A 17,324-nucleotide genomic window follows, 5' to 3' on the forward strand; every position below is an offset into this window, starting at 1 on the left:
GAAAAAATGTTCATATTGTAGATGGGAACCTGTTAGGGTTTGCACATGTTTTGTTTAGATGATGCAGTCCCCCAAATAGTGAAAGTTTACTACATTCTTTTTAATATTCTTAGTTGTAGATGGACACAATCTTTATTTTTATGTGGTGCTGAGGATTGAACCCAGTGCCTTACATGTGTGAGATGAGCACTCTACCACTTAAATTAGCCCCCATCCAATTTACTACATTCTCCATTCTTATAAATGGTAATATTTAGTAAGCAAAGGTTAATATCTGAAACAACAGATGAAATGTACAGTCTTGCAGATTTGGGATCTTCAAAGTTACAATTTTAATGTAAAGAATGAATTGGCCCCTCTCATGATCGTAGAGCTAACTTCCATTGTAATGTGTCCCAACCTCTGTTTACAGAGGGTAAAGCATTCTTTTCCTTTTATTTAGAAAACCAATTCTACAATACATCAGTGTTTAAATGACTCTAAATCTTTGAAGGGAACAGTTTGGGTTTGCAATATTCCTATATGTAACTTTTTTACTGACTCATCCCTGGTAAAATCCTGAAGATTTTAAGAAATCCCACACATGGACTAAAAAATCCTCAGAACAAAATGGGCTTCAAGTATAGGAACTCTTTGCTGTTTAAGGAAGATAATGATTACAGACGCTATAATGAAAGAGCACCAATGCAGTTTATTTTAATGCTTCTAATTTATGAGAATAATTTCTTACTGCTACATCATTAGTAATCAATACTGAAGTTGGAAAGCATAGTTAAGACCCACAACTGTATTGGACTACACAACTTCACACAATACTAGGCACCATTATTCTAAAACAAAAACAAACAAAAACTGAAGTATGCATGACAAAGTTCTTAATCTTCAGGGGATCCATGAACCACCCCCCAAAACTGTACAGAAGTTGTATAGTATGCATGCATAAAATTTTCTGGGGAGCAGTCTCATTAAATCTACTTTTAAAGGGGTGCAAGGAGGCTAAGAAACAGTACATGAAAGAATGCTAGTCTCCCCTATATTTTCAATGGTGGAAGGACTGGGCAGGGAAAAACTCTGAAGTGGTGTTTGCTTTATGAGTTCAGGAACATGTTCTGATTTAGAATGGAGAAATTGGGACACAAGTGGTAACATGAGCTGGAAACAAGGACACTCCCAAGAGATTTTGTATGAATAAAGCAATAGTATGAATTTAAGATACAATTTAACTCCAGTACAATTTTTAGTTTCTGCATATTATCAGCTTATTTTTATTTTTGAATATCACAAACTTCAATCAGAATACTTTTAAAAATATTATTTTGCATGCATTTAACAAATCTGACAAAAAGGACGAGTATCCAGTTTATTTGCGTTATTAACTATGAGGTTTTAACTCGACAGCCAATTAACAGATATTTAAAATAATTAGGTACAGGTAACAATGGAAAAACTTCAATGCATTAATCAGATGGCACCCTATCACTATGCATATGTTCATATAACACTACTAGTAATGACCCTGAAGCACAGGCAAATGGAGATGGAGGACTCTCCCTAAAAAGCAAGTTTAAGGGATTAAATATCATCATCATCATCATCATCATCACTACTAAGGACAAAGCTGCTGCCTGTGGACAGTGCATCTTCTTTCACATTCCCCAAAGTCCCCCTGTCATCAGAATCCTCAAACACCTTGTCATTGGAACACTCCTCCTCATCAAACTTCTCACTGGAACTGCCATCTTCAAATACCTTTTCATCTACATCTTCATCTTCCTTTATGTCTGCATCTTCTTCATCTTCCTTTTCATCTGAGTCTTCAAACAGCTTTTCATCGGCATCCTCCTCTTCCTCTTTCTCATTAGCATCTTCCCGTTCTTTTTCATTGGCAAAATCTTCATCCTCTTTCTCATCAGACTCATCATCAAAAACCTTTTCATATATATCTTCTTCTTCTTCCTTTTCATCTGAATCTTCATCAAACTCTCTCTCAGAACCTTCCTCGTCATCTAACACTCTCTCAGAGCCTTCATCAAATTCTGATTTGTCGGTGTCATTTTCTTCTAACTCTTTGTCAAGAATGTTTTCAGGAAACTCTTTGTCAGAGCCCTCCTCATCAAAATCATTTTCAAGGCCATTTTCTTCAAATTCTTTTTCGGAGCCTTCTTCTGACTGCTTTTCAGAACCATCTTCATCAGATTCTCTCTCTGAGTCATCCTCTCCGGATTCTTTTTTGGGGCTATCCTCCTCTTCAGACTCCTTTTCAGGGTCATCATCTTCAGACTCTTTGGCAACACCGTTCTCTTCATAATCACGTTTGAGTTTCTTCTTTTTAGATTCTCTCTCAGGGCCATTCTCTTTCAACTCCTTCTTAGGACTACCCCCTTCAAAATCTTTTTCAGAACAGCCTTCTTCATATTCTCTTTTGGGACAGCCTCCCTCACACTCTTTCTCAAGGCAGCTCTCTTCAGACTCTTTTTCAGGGCAGCCTTCTTTGACCTCTTCTTCAGGCCCACCTTCTTTAGCATCTTTTCCAGAAGCCTCTCCTTCAACTTCTTCCACATCTTCTGCTTTTTCAAACTTCTTCTCATCAATAGGTTCTTCAAATGCCACTCCAGTTGCAGCTTCTTGAGCATTCATTTTAGATGTGCTTGGGTGCTCTGAAAAATGCCTTATTCTAGAAGGCCCTGCCCTTTCTGAAGCACAGACAGAATTTGAACGCTGAAGGCCTCTGTTGGCCTCCGGAGCATTGAGAAATGCCTCCCATCCTCTCAGCCTTTCCTCTCTTTCTCTTGAGGTCTCCTCCACCTGTGGATGAGTAGAAATTGCCATTAAAATGAGTTTTAGGCGACAAGAACAATTTCTCTGAGTGTTTCTAATTCTGATGAAAATACCCTGATTTTATAAGGCAGCTCCCCTCAGGAAATCCTAGTAATATCTGTCTTCAGTTTTCAAACACTTTACATTTTGATTTACTGACTTTAAATAATAGCCAAACTTAAATAGGATCATTTAACTAAATGAAAACACCACAGTACTGCAGAAATGTTTCATGTCTTAAAAGTTAGTATTTGAGTTCTGTCTGGACACAACAACACAGAAAGGAAAAGAAATGTTTTGGTTTAATGTGTTCTTTTCTTATCACTATTCTGGGCAAGTCTCAAAATTTCAGACTTACAAACTGCAACATTTTTTCTTTCCATCCTCTGAATGTAAAGTATTATTTAAAAGAAGTGTTGTTACACTAAACAGATTAAACCAAACCCAAAACTTCATCCTAAAAGACTGCTTGATCAATATTTGTTGGTAATAAAACAATCTGTGTGCCTTGATAACTGTAGAATTTACCTGATAATCTGTAGTCCCATCCCATGCTTGGGCGGTGATCTGTCGACCACCAAACCATCTTCCATCAAGGGTCTGAATACAATGATCAGCTTCCTCGGGATCCCTAAAGGACACAGAGGCCACACCATCTGGGTGCCTCTAGAAAGACAAGAATGAACAAAAAATAATGAACAATAAGATTAAAAGCAAAACACATTTGATAAAGTATGTAAGGTATAGTATTCTCTTTGATACTTCAAGGTAGAAGACTTTAAGAAGTCTTTCTCCCTTTTATCCCCAAAACGGCATGCATTCAGCTATTTCTTTAGCTACATCTTATCTAGCAAGAGCCAGAAATATTTCTGCAAAAAATATTGTTTAATGAGAGATAAGACAGAGTAATTGTTAAGACTATGAACACTGAAGTGAGATTCACTCTGGGATTAAATCCTGGCTGTTAGTTACCAGCTGAATAAACCCTGGGCACGGTGCTCCAACTGAAAAGTTTTAGTTTTCTCATCTGTAAAGTGGGTAGAATAGGACTTACCTACCTTGGAAGGGTTGTTGAGGGCTAAATGAGATAACACGTAAAGGAGCTAATAGTACAACAAAAATAAATGGTGACTTTAAATTACTATGTCAATTTTGGAAGTAAAAGAAGGATGAAAAGGGGAAATACACAGTAGAATATTTTCCCCAATTGATCCAAATATAGAGAAGAATAATTTAGAGAGGGGAAAATGTGGGCAAATAGGGAAAAATAAAGTTTTGTACATTTTTCTTGCAGTTTCTTTCACCTGATCACATCCTCTAAGAGGGATGAAGAGAAATGAACAAGACATACCAAGTCTATCAAAGCCTTGACTTGTAAAAATAAAAAATGTATATCTAGTTATTGTTGATAGATGACTACCATCAGATAGCAAACTTACTATATTAAAATATTAATCTAAAATTTAGGAGCTTACTGATGTTCAATAATCATATATTAAGCTAGAAAAATAATTGTTTTAGGATTCATTTTTCCAAGCCATGAACTTACATCAAAGAGAAGGAGCTTCCTAATTTGTCCAAACTTGGAGCACTCTACTCGAAGATCTTCTCTGATCTCATTCAGCACCAATGGATCGTCCTGTAAAAATTAACATAATTAAAATGTTTTCCTGTTTCTTCAACTATAATTCCTGAGAATCAAATTTATTGCTCTGACAAACCCACAAATAAAAAAAGTTTTGCTTAAGTTTGACTATGTCTATAGTCTACAAAATTAAAAAAAAAAAAAATCAAATGAAGTTAGACCACTGCAGACAATGCTACTAGTATATGTCTACCCTGCTTTAAGACAGAGGAAATGGACAAGCATGGCAAAGAGAAGAGGGGGGCCTACAGTGACAAAGGAAAAAGGAAGGGAAGTGGGACTGGAAATTCCAAATTAACAGCAGCAGTAAAGGAAGAAACCCTGTGGCACACTTTTAGTCACAGACTGGTAATTCCTGTACTGCATAGGCATCATAGTAATACTGATGAGTCCTTTGCTCTGATTTTCAGATAGATTCCTATTTACAGAAATGTTGCAAAGGAGAAAGAGATATCACTTTTATTGACTAAATTTTCTAAAACCTTTTTTGTGTGTGTGCTTTCAAGATTCTATTTTAACTCACAAGGTAAACCTTAGGAGGATTCTTGTTTATCTTATCTTCTGCTGTGTTATAACAAGACAACACAGCACACAAGGTATAAAGCAAACATTAAGACATATTCTTACTGTTGCTCTTACAACAACCAAGTGTACGGAGAACATTTGAGCATTGCTATTTCTAGTAGTCAAGTTCAGGTGTACTTTCCTCCTCATATCAAAAGGATTTTTAATATTCCAATGGGAATATTTCTCTAAGTTTCAATGCATGAAAAGGGCTCAGAAAAAGCTAGGTTTATAAACTTGAATTTTAACTACAAATATAAACGAAGATATGCTATCTAAGAATTTCTATTGAAGTCCATTTACACTAAAACATTTGAATGCATCTATCTTTCTCACAGGGTTTTATTTTTCTTACCAACTAAAAAGGAACTACGATGAAGTACCAAAAAGTAGCTTTTCTCCCTTAAAGTTCTCTCAAAAAGCAAAAATAAATTGGGAAGCAGTTACTGAAATCAGATTTAAAAGAAAAAATGTAAAACCCAATTTGCACAAATCTGCAGCTTCTAAAAGTATAGCTGGCAGATTGAATTTCCCTATTTATAAAACCTTATTTTGGAGAAGAAAACCTAATTTTGCAGAACTATCAGATCTGAAAATGGTGCAATGGAACATAAACATCTTTTGATAAAGTCACGCAGTGGCCATTGGTGATGCATGTGTCTAATCAGCTCCTATGGGATCATGTGCTTGCAGAAGGCAGGAATCTTGTTTCACTGAGTTTTGTAAACAGTACAGAATTTTATATACAGCCAATAATCAATAAAATATTTTTCAGAGTTTGACAAACTGTTCCTAATCTCTCTCTTATTCACCAAGAAAAATCAGGGTTATATAAAAAAACAAAAACAAAAAAAGTTTCTAAATATTTAACAAATTTTGAATTTAAATGTGATTCCATTAGGGTGGGGGACACCATTATTTCTACATCAATTTCTCAGTATTCTTCCTATAAGATAGGTATCAATTCTGAGCCTAAGTCTTGCCAGACCTTTGTTGTCATTTATACCAACTTGAAAAACTAATACATTATCATTGCTGTACAGTAGTATCCTGATGCTCCATGATAATGTTCTCCTCCTTTAGGAAGACTCTTTAACCTAGTGAGCTACACATGGAAATTTTCTGAAGACGGCACTTTGCAAGCAATAGGCCTGTGACTATAATTGGCCTCACGCACTACAACTTTTTACCATTAATTCTCAGAATTTATTTCCCCCATGATGGTGTTTCGTTTTGTATAGAAGAAATAAATGATATTTCTCATGCCTTTACAATATAAAATTACACTGGCTAAGACAGTGGACACTGATCACACAGGGTTACGAACATTTGAAATGTGGCTAGTCCAACTCAAGGTACTCTAGGTGTAAAACGTACACTACACTTTGAAAATTTAGTACCAAAAGGAAAAAAAGGAGTATACCTCACTAATATTTTTATACTCACTACATGTCAAAACTGTAATATGCTAGATATGCTGGATTAAATTAAAATTCACAAAAATTTAATTTCCTTAGTTTCACAATATATTTTTATTTGGATTATGAAAAAATTTAAAGTTCACATGGGGCTTACCTTATACTTCTATTGGACATTGCTGATACACACAAAGAGAAACATACCTTTGCATTTGAATTTTCACTCCTCATCTCTTGGGATTCTAATTTGCCAGACATTACATTTTTAAATAAGGCTGAATCGAATACTGCAGACCCTCTGAAGTGACATTAAAAACATTAGGCTTCACTGTTTACCCTGCTGCCAAAGAGTATTTTTAGATATGCTGCTTCTAACATTGGTCAACTGTTTAGAATACAAATATATTACACTCCCAGAATCTTGACTTATTTCTGATAACTTGAAGTAACTTGACAATTCAATGTTTTGTTTCCCACTAAAAAGCTCAATGCTAATGTCTGTTCTTTAGGGTCACAAGAAGTCTTCAGTCAAATCAAACAATCCCAAAAATTATGTAATGAAAGCAGGCTTTCCTGTTAAACCCTTCTATTCATTGTCACATAACGTCTATACCAGTATTGTCTAATACTTTTTATGATGATAGGAAATTTGCATATCTGCATTATTCAATTTGGTAGCTATTAATTGCATATATAGCTCGTACAGTTGAAGAACTGAACTTTTTATTTAGTTTTAATTAAACTATACATATGTGGCTAGAATCTACAATATCAGATAGTATAGGTCTACACTACACATTCTGAAGTTCAAGACCACAGAGATAGTGAACAAAAACCAAGACTGTTCTCTCTCTTGCTAACAGGCTCTTGTCAATCTAGTTGAACCACTTGAAACTAGGTTGGTGCACAAACAAGGAGAGGGCCAAGGATTTCTTTGCTTGGGAGTTCTGAAGCCTACCACTGCCAGCACAGACTGTCCTGCCACCCTCTGAAGCATAGCATCTGAGAAGAAAATTGCTTTCATTTACAAAGATGTAAAGCAGAAATATTTTATCCATTGCATGAATGCAGAAACTCTGGCTTGGAAGTAATAGGGATTTCATTCATTCTTTCAATTATTCTTCATATAAATAATAGGGCAGGGGCTGGGAGTATAGCTCAGTGCTAGAACATGTGCTCAGCAAACACTAGTCTCTGGGTTCAATTGCAGAACCATAAAATAAATATAGGGAGGGCCTAATAATAAATACATATTTAGGGTCTACAATTCTATTCCCTGGGACTACAGCAGCAAACAGAGTAGGCAAAGTCCTGGTCTTCATGGAACTCATATTCTAGCAGAAGAGATAAAATTATTTCAGATAATAATAAATGACACAAGTGAAACAAAACAGGGTAATATAAAGGCTCTGTAACTCCAAAGTAAAGTTTACACTAAACCAAGAAGTATTTGTTTTTAAAGAATCAGAAATTTATAAGTAGATCTGTAAGGGTTAAGATGGAATAAATGTAGCTTGGAGGGGATAATATTTATAAAGCTAAGTCAGCTCAGGGTGACAGTTAAACATAAATAGGGTCTCTCAATAAGCAAGGCAGGAGGCAGAAACAAGAACATATAAAATTTACAGACTTCTTTAGAGGGTCTAAATGCTTTAAATTAAGTTTGCAATTACATTCACATTTGAATGTCAGGAGTTTGATATATGTGAATCAAGGACTTCAAGTAACATAAATAAATATGCCACCTAAGCAACAAACCACTTATTCAACAGGGAGATAAAATTCGATGAATCACAGGAAATTCTAGAGTTGTACCTAGTAGACTAGATACTGTGATTTACCTATGAATTGCTTTTAAAGTCGAACCCAGCAAGGACAGCACTTCAAAAAGCAACTACAGATGCTATGCAACTTACAACGGGGTCACGTCCCAACAAACCCATCAGAAATTGAAAGTATACTAAGTACAAAATGCATTTAGTACACTTAACCTACTGAACACCAGACCTTAGCCTAGACTCCCTTAAATATGCTCAGAACATTTAAATTAGCCCATAGTTGGGCAAAAACATCTATTTTATAATAAAGATTTGAATATTGGATGTAGTTTAGTGAACACTGTATATACACTGCAGAGTACTGGTTGTTCATCCTCACGATTGCTAGCCTGGGAAAAAATCAAAATCCAAAATTTGAAACACCATTTCTACTGAACACATATTGTTCTTGCACCATCATAGAGTCAAAAATGTGTTAAGTCAAACCCAGGTAAAGTCAGAGACCTTCTGTAGTGTGCTTGTATACATGTGTGTTTTTAAGTCATACTTCATTATTACTGCAAGTCTACAATAGCTCTGTAATATTTCAAGGTTCTTCTGGATTTCTGGTCAGCAGAGACACCATGCAACTTTACAAATATACCACATGCATCTATCCAATGACTTTGAAAGATGTCCAGACTCCACAGGTGGACAGTAAGTCCTATTGCATCACTGTTCAGAGATGGAGCTCAATTGTCCATCTTGGGAACCTTTCTAATGCAACTAAAATGATACTGCATTTTGACACTGTTTACAAACCATGCACAGAACAACAAGAATGAGCACTGATTGCACCTACCACATTTGTAAACCTGGAATTTTACATTATGAATAGTTTCTTCATGTATAACTTGCTATAATTCCAGAACCAGACAGAGAATAGAGTTGCTTTGCCAGTAATGATAGTGTCAATCTACATCAGAAAAAATTAGAAGCAGAATGCAGCACAAGATACCGTGACAACAAGTAGTATTCCTCAAACCTCTTCAGTACTAGAAAACTTCCTTTATTCATTTCTTTCCTGTTCTTAAGAATTTTACATGGACATTAAATATTATAACCTTCTCCTAGTAGCCACTGAAGGGTTTTGTAAAACTGAGATTCTGAAAAAAACAACACCCGTTATTTAAAACATTGGGGGCTGAATTTCATTATACTAAGGATTAAACTTTTAGTAGCAAAGTGAGTTTTCATTTGCAAGTGTGCAACTGGTACTCTCCACCAAATCAGCCCATACTTGTTGGACTGCACTCAAAATCCACAAACTATCCTCATTGATCTTTAAATGATGATATTTCTTAATAATTTCCCATACCAAGAGGTTGTTATTTGGGGCCACAATAAGAGTATTAAGCTGAGAAGAAGTTCACTGGACTAGACAAAGGGGAATGAAGAAAAGGAAAGGGAGATGGGACTAGGAAAGACAATGGAATGAATCAGATATAACTTTCCTATGTTCATATACATACAACCACAAGAATGGGAAGTTATAATCCATATGTGTTTGATATGTCAAAATATATTCTACTATCCTGTATAACTAAAAAGAACAAATTAAAAAATTTAAAAAATAAAAAATAAAATAAACAGTTTTACTGGGATACAATTAAAAGAACATGGTGCCAAACAAAGACAAATCCAAAACATCAGACTGATTCTTGGCTCCATTTTTCTGCCTTATCCACTACCTGAACATGTAGGATGTGACATGACAAAGATGGAAGATGACCTTTGGGCTCCCTTGAAAGAAAACGTATCAGAATTCCTATTCATTAGAACACCATTTCCTACCTCAAAATCCATAGGGTGAAACATATTTTTGATGATGACAACTCGCTCATGGCGCATCCGGGATGGCCCAGCTCTCCTCTCAGGTCTCCAATCCAACTGCCTAAATATCATAATATAGTAGAAAGAAAATGAATTTTGTTTCAGACTTGTTGGATAGAAAATGAGTTACTAATATAACCCTTTGAATATTTAATAATGATAATTATTTGATTCTAAAACAATGTATATTTCTGTCACAATTCCATTCACAGAATTTTCTGAAAAAAAAAAAAAAATGCTGGGCAGGGGTAAAAATAAACCCGGTACCTGAAACCCTCAGCATATATAAGCAACTCATCTCATACAAACATTCCAATGGGACTCCTAAAATTCCTAATTATTTACTACTTATTATTCTCTAGGAAGATATGTAGTTGTCCCTCAGCATATATGGGTGACTGGTTCCAGGACCCACCTTGGATACAAAACCCATACTCAAGTCCTTTATATAAAATAGCACAGTATTTGCATAGAACCTACACATATCCTCCTGTATACTTTACGTCAACCTCTACATTACTTATCATATGATATAAATGCTACATAAATAGTTGTTATACTGTATTGCTTAGGGAATGATAACAAGAAAAAGTTTCTCCATGTTCATTACAGATGTAATTTTTTCTCCAAATATTTTCAATTCAGAGTACACTGAGTCCACAGATATAGAACACACGGATATGAAAAGTTGACTGTATTTTGAGGTTAAAAAAATGTTTTGCGTTAGTTTTTAGGCACTTTATCATTATAAAGAACAAGCTGCACAGAAATATATAAAACTACTCACTTTGTTACAGTCTTAAATTCTACTAATACCATTTACAAAATTTGTAGTATCTTTTTAAACTAATCTTGTAAAAACTATGGGATAGTACAACTAAACACTTTTATTATTATTTTAACATCAGGGAAAGTATCCTTTTCTTAAAACTAGCATACTTCAGTCTGTTTAATAATATATTAATAAAAACCTGACAACATTACATATATGCTACATGTAACTATACAGAAAATACAGTAATAAAGCTTATCATTTCTAATTTCTACTAACAAACCTGTATATAAAAATTTAGCTCCTGGTATAACTGATTTCAATTCACATTGAAAATAAACCAAAAGTTCTGGTATATAAGCCTAAACTATCTTGCTAATTTAATGTTCAACATTTTCAAAAAATGATTTTTCTTGGGGCTGGGGTTGTGGCTCAGTGGCAAAACGTTTGTCTAGCATGTGTGAGGTACTGGGTTTGATTCTCAGCACCACATATAAATAAATAAAATAAAGGTCTATTGACAACTAAAAAATATTTTTTTAAAAAAATTGATTTTTCTTAGTTCAGTTAATTACCATTATATTATAAATAAATACTGCAGAAAGAAAAAATACCACCATTGCCAAACCAGCCCATCAACTAGATTACCAAAGATCCCTGGTGAACTAATGAAATTCTTTAAAAATGATCTGTAGACATTTTTGATGAAACAAAACTAAGTGGCTACTATCAAAAATATACTTTAGGATATTTATATGGAACCTTTCAAAAAGAAAAAAAAATACAAACTTCTGTTGCAGAGACAGCTTCTTCTTATAGTCTTTGCACTTCTTTTTCTTCTTTGAGGCGTCATATTCCCCCTTCAGCTGAAACTTTGCTACCTCGACATGTAATTTGTAGCCTCTAATTTCATCTTCATCCAAAAGTTTTAATGCAAGTTCCACAGATTCCCTCTTTATAAAGGTAAAATAAAATACAGTCAATAAGTTACACACTGAAAATTTGAGAAGTCTTTTAGAAAGGAATGATGACAACTACCTACTTTGAGATAAAGAACTCTAGAATGTAAATAAGGAAACTTGCTTTGGAGACACAGCTGCCCCTAACCAGCTGTGTGAACTTGGGCCCCTTACTTAAACTCTGAGCCCCAATTTCTTCCTTTGTAAAATGGAATAGTACTATCTTCATCACAGGGCTCCTTATGAAATGAAATAGTTCACGCAAAGGGTAGGAACTAGCAGACAGTTAAATATTCAATAAATTAATTACTGGGTTAATTTTGCCTCTTGGAATGTCAACTGCACATCTACAAAATAAGGTGAATGGACTTGCATAATGGAAGGTTGATTCTAGTTTTAAAATCCTATCGTACTCCCACCTGAAAGGCTAGATGACTCAAGGAACTGGGAATAAGATTTCCAGCCTTTAATTTTTTGCTTCAACAACTAAAATACTGGTCTGCAATACACTAATAAGTAGAAGATATCTAGCGGCATATTCATGAAATACATTTATAGAATGTGGGTCCTATATAAGGTGGGCAGTTATCAGATCCAAAGAGTCTAAGACCTGAAGGTCTGAGGAAAACAAAACTGAACTCAGCTGCTCAAATCAAATATGGATCTTAAAATAATTACCCAAATTTTTCTGGAACTCAATTTACTGGTTTGATAATCTTGTGCTTTTATGGGCCCTAAATTATATATATGAAGTTTCATAAACTCCATTTTTTAAATATCCAATCAAACCCCCTTAAAGAAGCAGTTCACAGATGTTTAATAATCCTTGATGAATTATAAAACTTACAAATCTCCTTACATTTAAACTACAAAAGTACTTCCCTCAAATGGTCATGCTTATATCCCACACCCATCTTGTTTAAGAACAAGGTTAAAAACCTACCTACCAAAAAGCTGTCAGCTTAATCCTTCCCTCTTCTGGTCTTACTGAAATACAGCAGATTCACAACGCACTTGTAGTGCTTGCACTGCTGTTGTACCATTTTTATTTTACTTTATAATTACTGTCAGGTTCTATGACAAATGTACATTTCATTATCATGTACATTTTGTACCCAGCAATAACACATAATACTCGTTCCTAAGGTGGCAGGTGTTGTTGCCTTTGGCACTGAGCTACCTCTGTGCAATTTATGGTACCAAGACTACACAAAACATCTGCAAATTTCTGTTAATATCATTCTCTTTTCTCCTATTCAAAAATATTTTAAAGCAATAAGCATAAGCTATCATGTCCTTTATAATCTAATTCCAGGGTCAGAAAAGTCATTTTGTAAACAGCCATTTAGTAAGCAGTTTAGGCTTTGTGGGCCATGAGGCCTATGCTCAAATATGCAACTCTGATGAAACACAAAAGCAGTCTCAGACAAATGCATAGATGAATGAGTATGGCTGTGCTCCAATAAAGCTTTATTTACAAAAACAGGTGGCAGGCTGGAGTTTGCAAAACCCTGGTCTAATTCATTGCAACAGGCCAAAAAAATGTTTCTGGCTTTCATTTTTCTTCTCAGATTTTTAAACCATTTTCCCAACTGATTACACACATTGATGAACAGATCTTTGCACTGAGAATTTTAAGACAAAAGAAGCACTTCAGGCACATACTTATATACTTTCAAAACACGTGAAAACCTTACCAAAGTGATACACACAGGTACCACCTGAAATTTCAGTTTTCTTTATACCCTGTTTTGAATACTTCTTGGTTTAAGTTATCACCTTTTATAGTCCTGGGCTGGGATTGTGGCTCAGTGGCAGAGCATTTGCCTTGCACGTGCGAGGCACTGGGTTTGATCCTCAGCACTACATAAAAATAAGTAAATAAAATAAAGGTATTGTGTCCACCTACAACTAAAAAAAATTTTAAAAAATGATTATAGTCCTGGCTCCTGAGGTAAAAATGGTGATACAAAGGCCAGGTGCAATGAATCATGCCTTTAGTCCCAGCTACTTAGGAGGATGAAGCAAGAGGATCATTTGAGCCCTCGAGTTCAAGATCAGCCTGAGCAACAGAGTGAGACCTCCATTAAAAAAAATGGAAATACAAGAACTTATTTGATCATATAACTAACCTTCAAATAACAGCAAAGCCCATCTCCTTTAAGATTTCCTTGATTATCTTTGTAAAGTTTGACCTTAAATTCTTCTGTCTGAGGATCCCTCATAATAATACCAAATTTAGACATAAGCTGTATAAATTCATCCACTGTAATGTCAGGAGGTAAACCTGTAAAATCAAGAAAATTTTCCAAAATATTTATAAAGGTGAAAGTTACTTAGCATTCGATCAATTAGAAATTTACAACTTAGGTGAATGCAAAACTGATTTTCCAAGTGAATGCAAAAATCTTACATCTATCAAACTAAGGAACATTCACATATTTATGTATTCAAATATATATTAAAATTATTTTTGCTTAGCCCTCACTGAATCTGAAGAGGGCAAACTGTCATCAATTAGCTAACGCAGGTAAAATGGATGGTATATGCAAAGTTACATACACTTAATTTTTCTTAGACCTGTAATAAGCAAATTCCTCATTAGTGTAAACAAGTGAACAAACAATTCTACAATGAGCCGGGCATAGTGGCACACATCTGTAATACCAGCAACTTGGAAAGCCGAGGAAGGAGGATCTCAAATTTGAGGACAGCCTAAGCAACTTGACAAGACCCTCTCAAAATGAAAAAAAAAAAAAAAGTCTGAGAATGCAGCTCAAAGGCAAAGCACCCCTGGGTTCTATCCCCTATACCAAAAAATATATACACATATACACATAAAATACAAACATATATATACATCCATCCACAAAGATTTTAAAAATGGACTTCAGAGGAACTAAAACTAAAAATCATTTTGAAAAAATCTCAACATCAAATATTTTCAATCCTGGGCTGGAGTGTGGCTCAGTGATAAAGCACTTGCCTCAGATATGTAAGGCACTGGGTTCGATTCTCAGCACTGCATATAAATATGAATAAAATAAAGATCCATTAACAACTAAAAAAAATTTTTTTTAAATTGTTCAATCTTAAGTTTGTTTTAAAAGGTATACATACCAGACACATATACATTTGTATTTCTGTCTTCTTCAACATGAAACCACCCTAAAAATCAAAAAGAAATACATATAATACTTAAAAGCCAAGATAAGAATTACATTATGAAATTTTGACAATGTGACAGTTTCTTAAAATCTCTAGGAACTTTCTCTTACCTTTAGAAGACTAATAAACTAACTCAAATCACTGCCTACCTTTCAAATATTTGAACCTTTTGACAGATTTGTTTTCAAGCCCTGGCTAAAAGAGAAGATGGTCATTTTATCTTGATTCTTTATGACTCAGACATCTTAAAGAAAAAAACTCATTCCTTCAGAGCTATTATAATTCCCCCAAAACTAACTATATATGTTTACACACTCACATTTTAAATTTTTATGCTCATGTTTTGCAAGGTACAACCACTTGCCTGATTCAGCCTTTCTTTTTTCTCCCTTCTTTCTAGGATCAGAAGGTTCAGGGGTTTTTCTTTGTGGCGGTTCCTCTGCAGTCCTAGTGTTGGCATCTTGGACATTTGCAGTAGAACTAGATGCGCCATCATTAGAGAAGCCATAATTGGCTTGATAGGTAGCAATGAAATCTTCAGTGATCTGGACAAGAAAGTCAAAATGCATACACAAAAATTCAAAGTTATTTCCACCCATAAAAAGTTTAAATTTCTGCAGATTAACACTTATAGTAATTAAACTGTAAATGCATAAAATACCAAAGCATTTAAAGAAATATTGGCTCCTTTTCTAATTGTTTCATTTGTAAATTATTACTTCCCTACCATACCCTTGACTAAGGCTACAAATACATAAAATAAAGGAAATAGCAGCTAACAATAATGCAGAACACCAAATGTCATTTAATAATCTATTATAGAAACCAATTTCTTACTGTATAGATGCAATATACGTATACAATAAATACTCACACTTCTGAATATGAGAGCATATGGCATGCAACTCTTGATGTTTTGTATGAAGAATGAGGCTAACAATTGTAAAACAAAATGTTCATATTGACTCTATCACTAATTAAATTACACTATCATTCAATATCAAAACAAATTAAGGACAAGTCCAAATCATATGTGTATTCCTTGTTTTTTGGAATTAATAACATAAAAAGAGAGTTACAAATTAATCCCTTACCAAATAATTGATAAGTACTCAGAAGGAAAAAGAAAACAAATCTGCACTCAAGCTGGTATCACTATACATAAGTAAACAGTCTATTTTAACAATTTGGAGAGATTGGAATATATACAACACAAAATGGAAAAGAAAAACACTAAAGTTTTAAAATAACCATCCAATCACACAATGGAGACATATTTGGTTATTATCAGCTTGCAAGTTACTGTGTTGTTAATATCCTTTGATACTGATGCTCATATGAGTCTTAAGATTATCAGGGAACATTTACCACAAGTTTAGAGAACCAAGTTTAACACTAGTTATTTTACTTCCAAGCTGAAATAAAACAATTAACAAACTCTGAGTACTCCAAACAAATGTACACAGATCATTTCCATCCATCTTCTGTGCATCTTTAGTCACAGTCCTGTGGTTAAACGGTTCAAAGACATATGCCCAGGGACAAAATTTTGTAGGAAAATAAAGCAAAGGGCAAAGAAAAGTTCAAACAATAAAGATATATAAATGGCTATTTTTTTAAAAAAATCAACATGCTTCACACAGTACATAAGCTTAACATCTGAATTCCCAGGATATATCACCTTGACTATCTTAAGATCAAACGTTACTAAATCTAGTGTTTTTCCTCTTTGCAATAAAAATCAGTCATCAATGTAATAACCAGCTGTGACCTTCACAGACAAAATTAATAAGGCATACAAAAGGCATTTAAGACACTACCTAAAGATTTACGTTTCTCTACACATAGGTTCTGCAACAGACGCAACAAAAAGACGCGTCATGACCAGACATGGGGGGCTAGGATCATGGTCCTTGGCAAAGCAAACGTAATAGGAGTACCAGCAAGGCTGGCCAGGCGGCCCTCTCCGCAGTGGCGCCGGTGCCTCTATCTTACCTTGGGGAACCATGCCTTCTTGTCCAGGTCCCACTCATAGGGGGTGTCGGCCGGCTGCTGCTCAAAAGAATCGGCTTCTCCGCTGGGATCATTCTGGGTGTCACCGTCCTTGGTGTCTCCGTACAATTCTTGCATTCGCAACTGCTCATCAAACTCATCGTTCGCATCCAAGTTGTTGCCGCTCATGTTTCCTACCTAGCCCACCGGCAGGGTTTAGACTAGAGAAAAGGCCCAGATGACGCTGGAAGGGAGCAGAGAAAGGGAGGTCCGCTGTGCTCAGCTCGAGCCCCGCCGCCCCCCGGCCCGCCTCCCCACTGCGCCCCAGCAGTCCCCGGG

General features: G+C 35.1%; 1 protein-coding gene across 1 annotated transcript; it reads right to left on the reverse strand.

Moving 5' to 3' along the window:
- Positions 1–671: 671 nt before the first annotated feature.
- On the reverse strand, positions 672–17,324 carry Htatsf1 (HIV-1 Tat specific factor 1). The gene is made up of 9 exons (XM_015498036.2): positions 16,989–17,324; positions 15,358–15,538; positions 14,946–14,993; positions 13,958–14,112; positions 11,656–11,819; positions 10,056–10,155; positions 4,367–4,456; positions 3,346–3,483; positions 672–2,805 (listed from the first exon to the last, which is right to left on the reverse strand). Exons 1-9 carry the CDS (start codon positions 17,172–17,174, stop codon positions 1,573–1,575), a joined length of 2,295 nt encoding a protein of 764 aa, XP_015353522.1. The 5' UTR covers positions 17,175–17,324; the 3' UTR covers positions 672–1,572.

This window comes from Marmota marmota, unplaced genomic scaffold (assembly GCF_001458135.2).
Source record: "Marmota marmota marmota unplaced genomic scaffold, marMar, whole genome shotgun sequence".
Taxonomy (NCBI): Eukaryota; Metazoa; Chordata; class Mammalia; order Rodentia; family Sciuridae; genus Marmota; species Marmota marmota.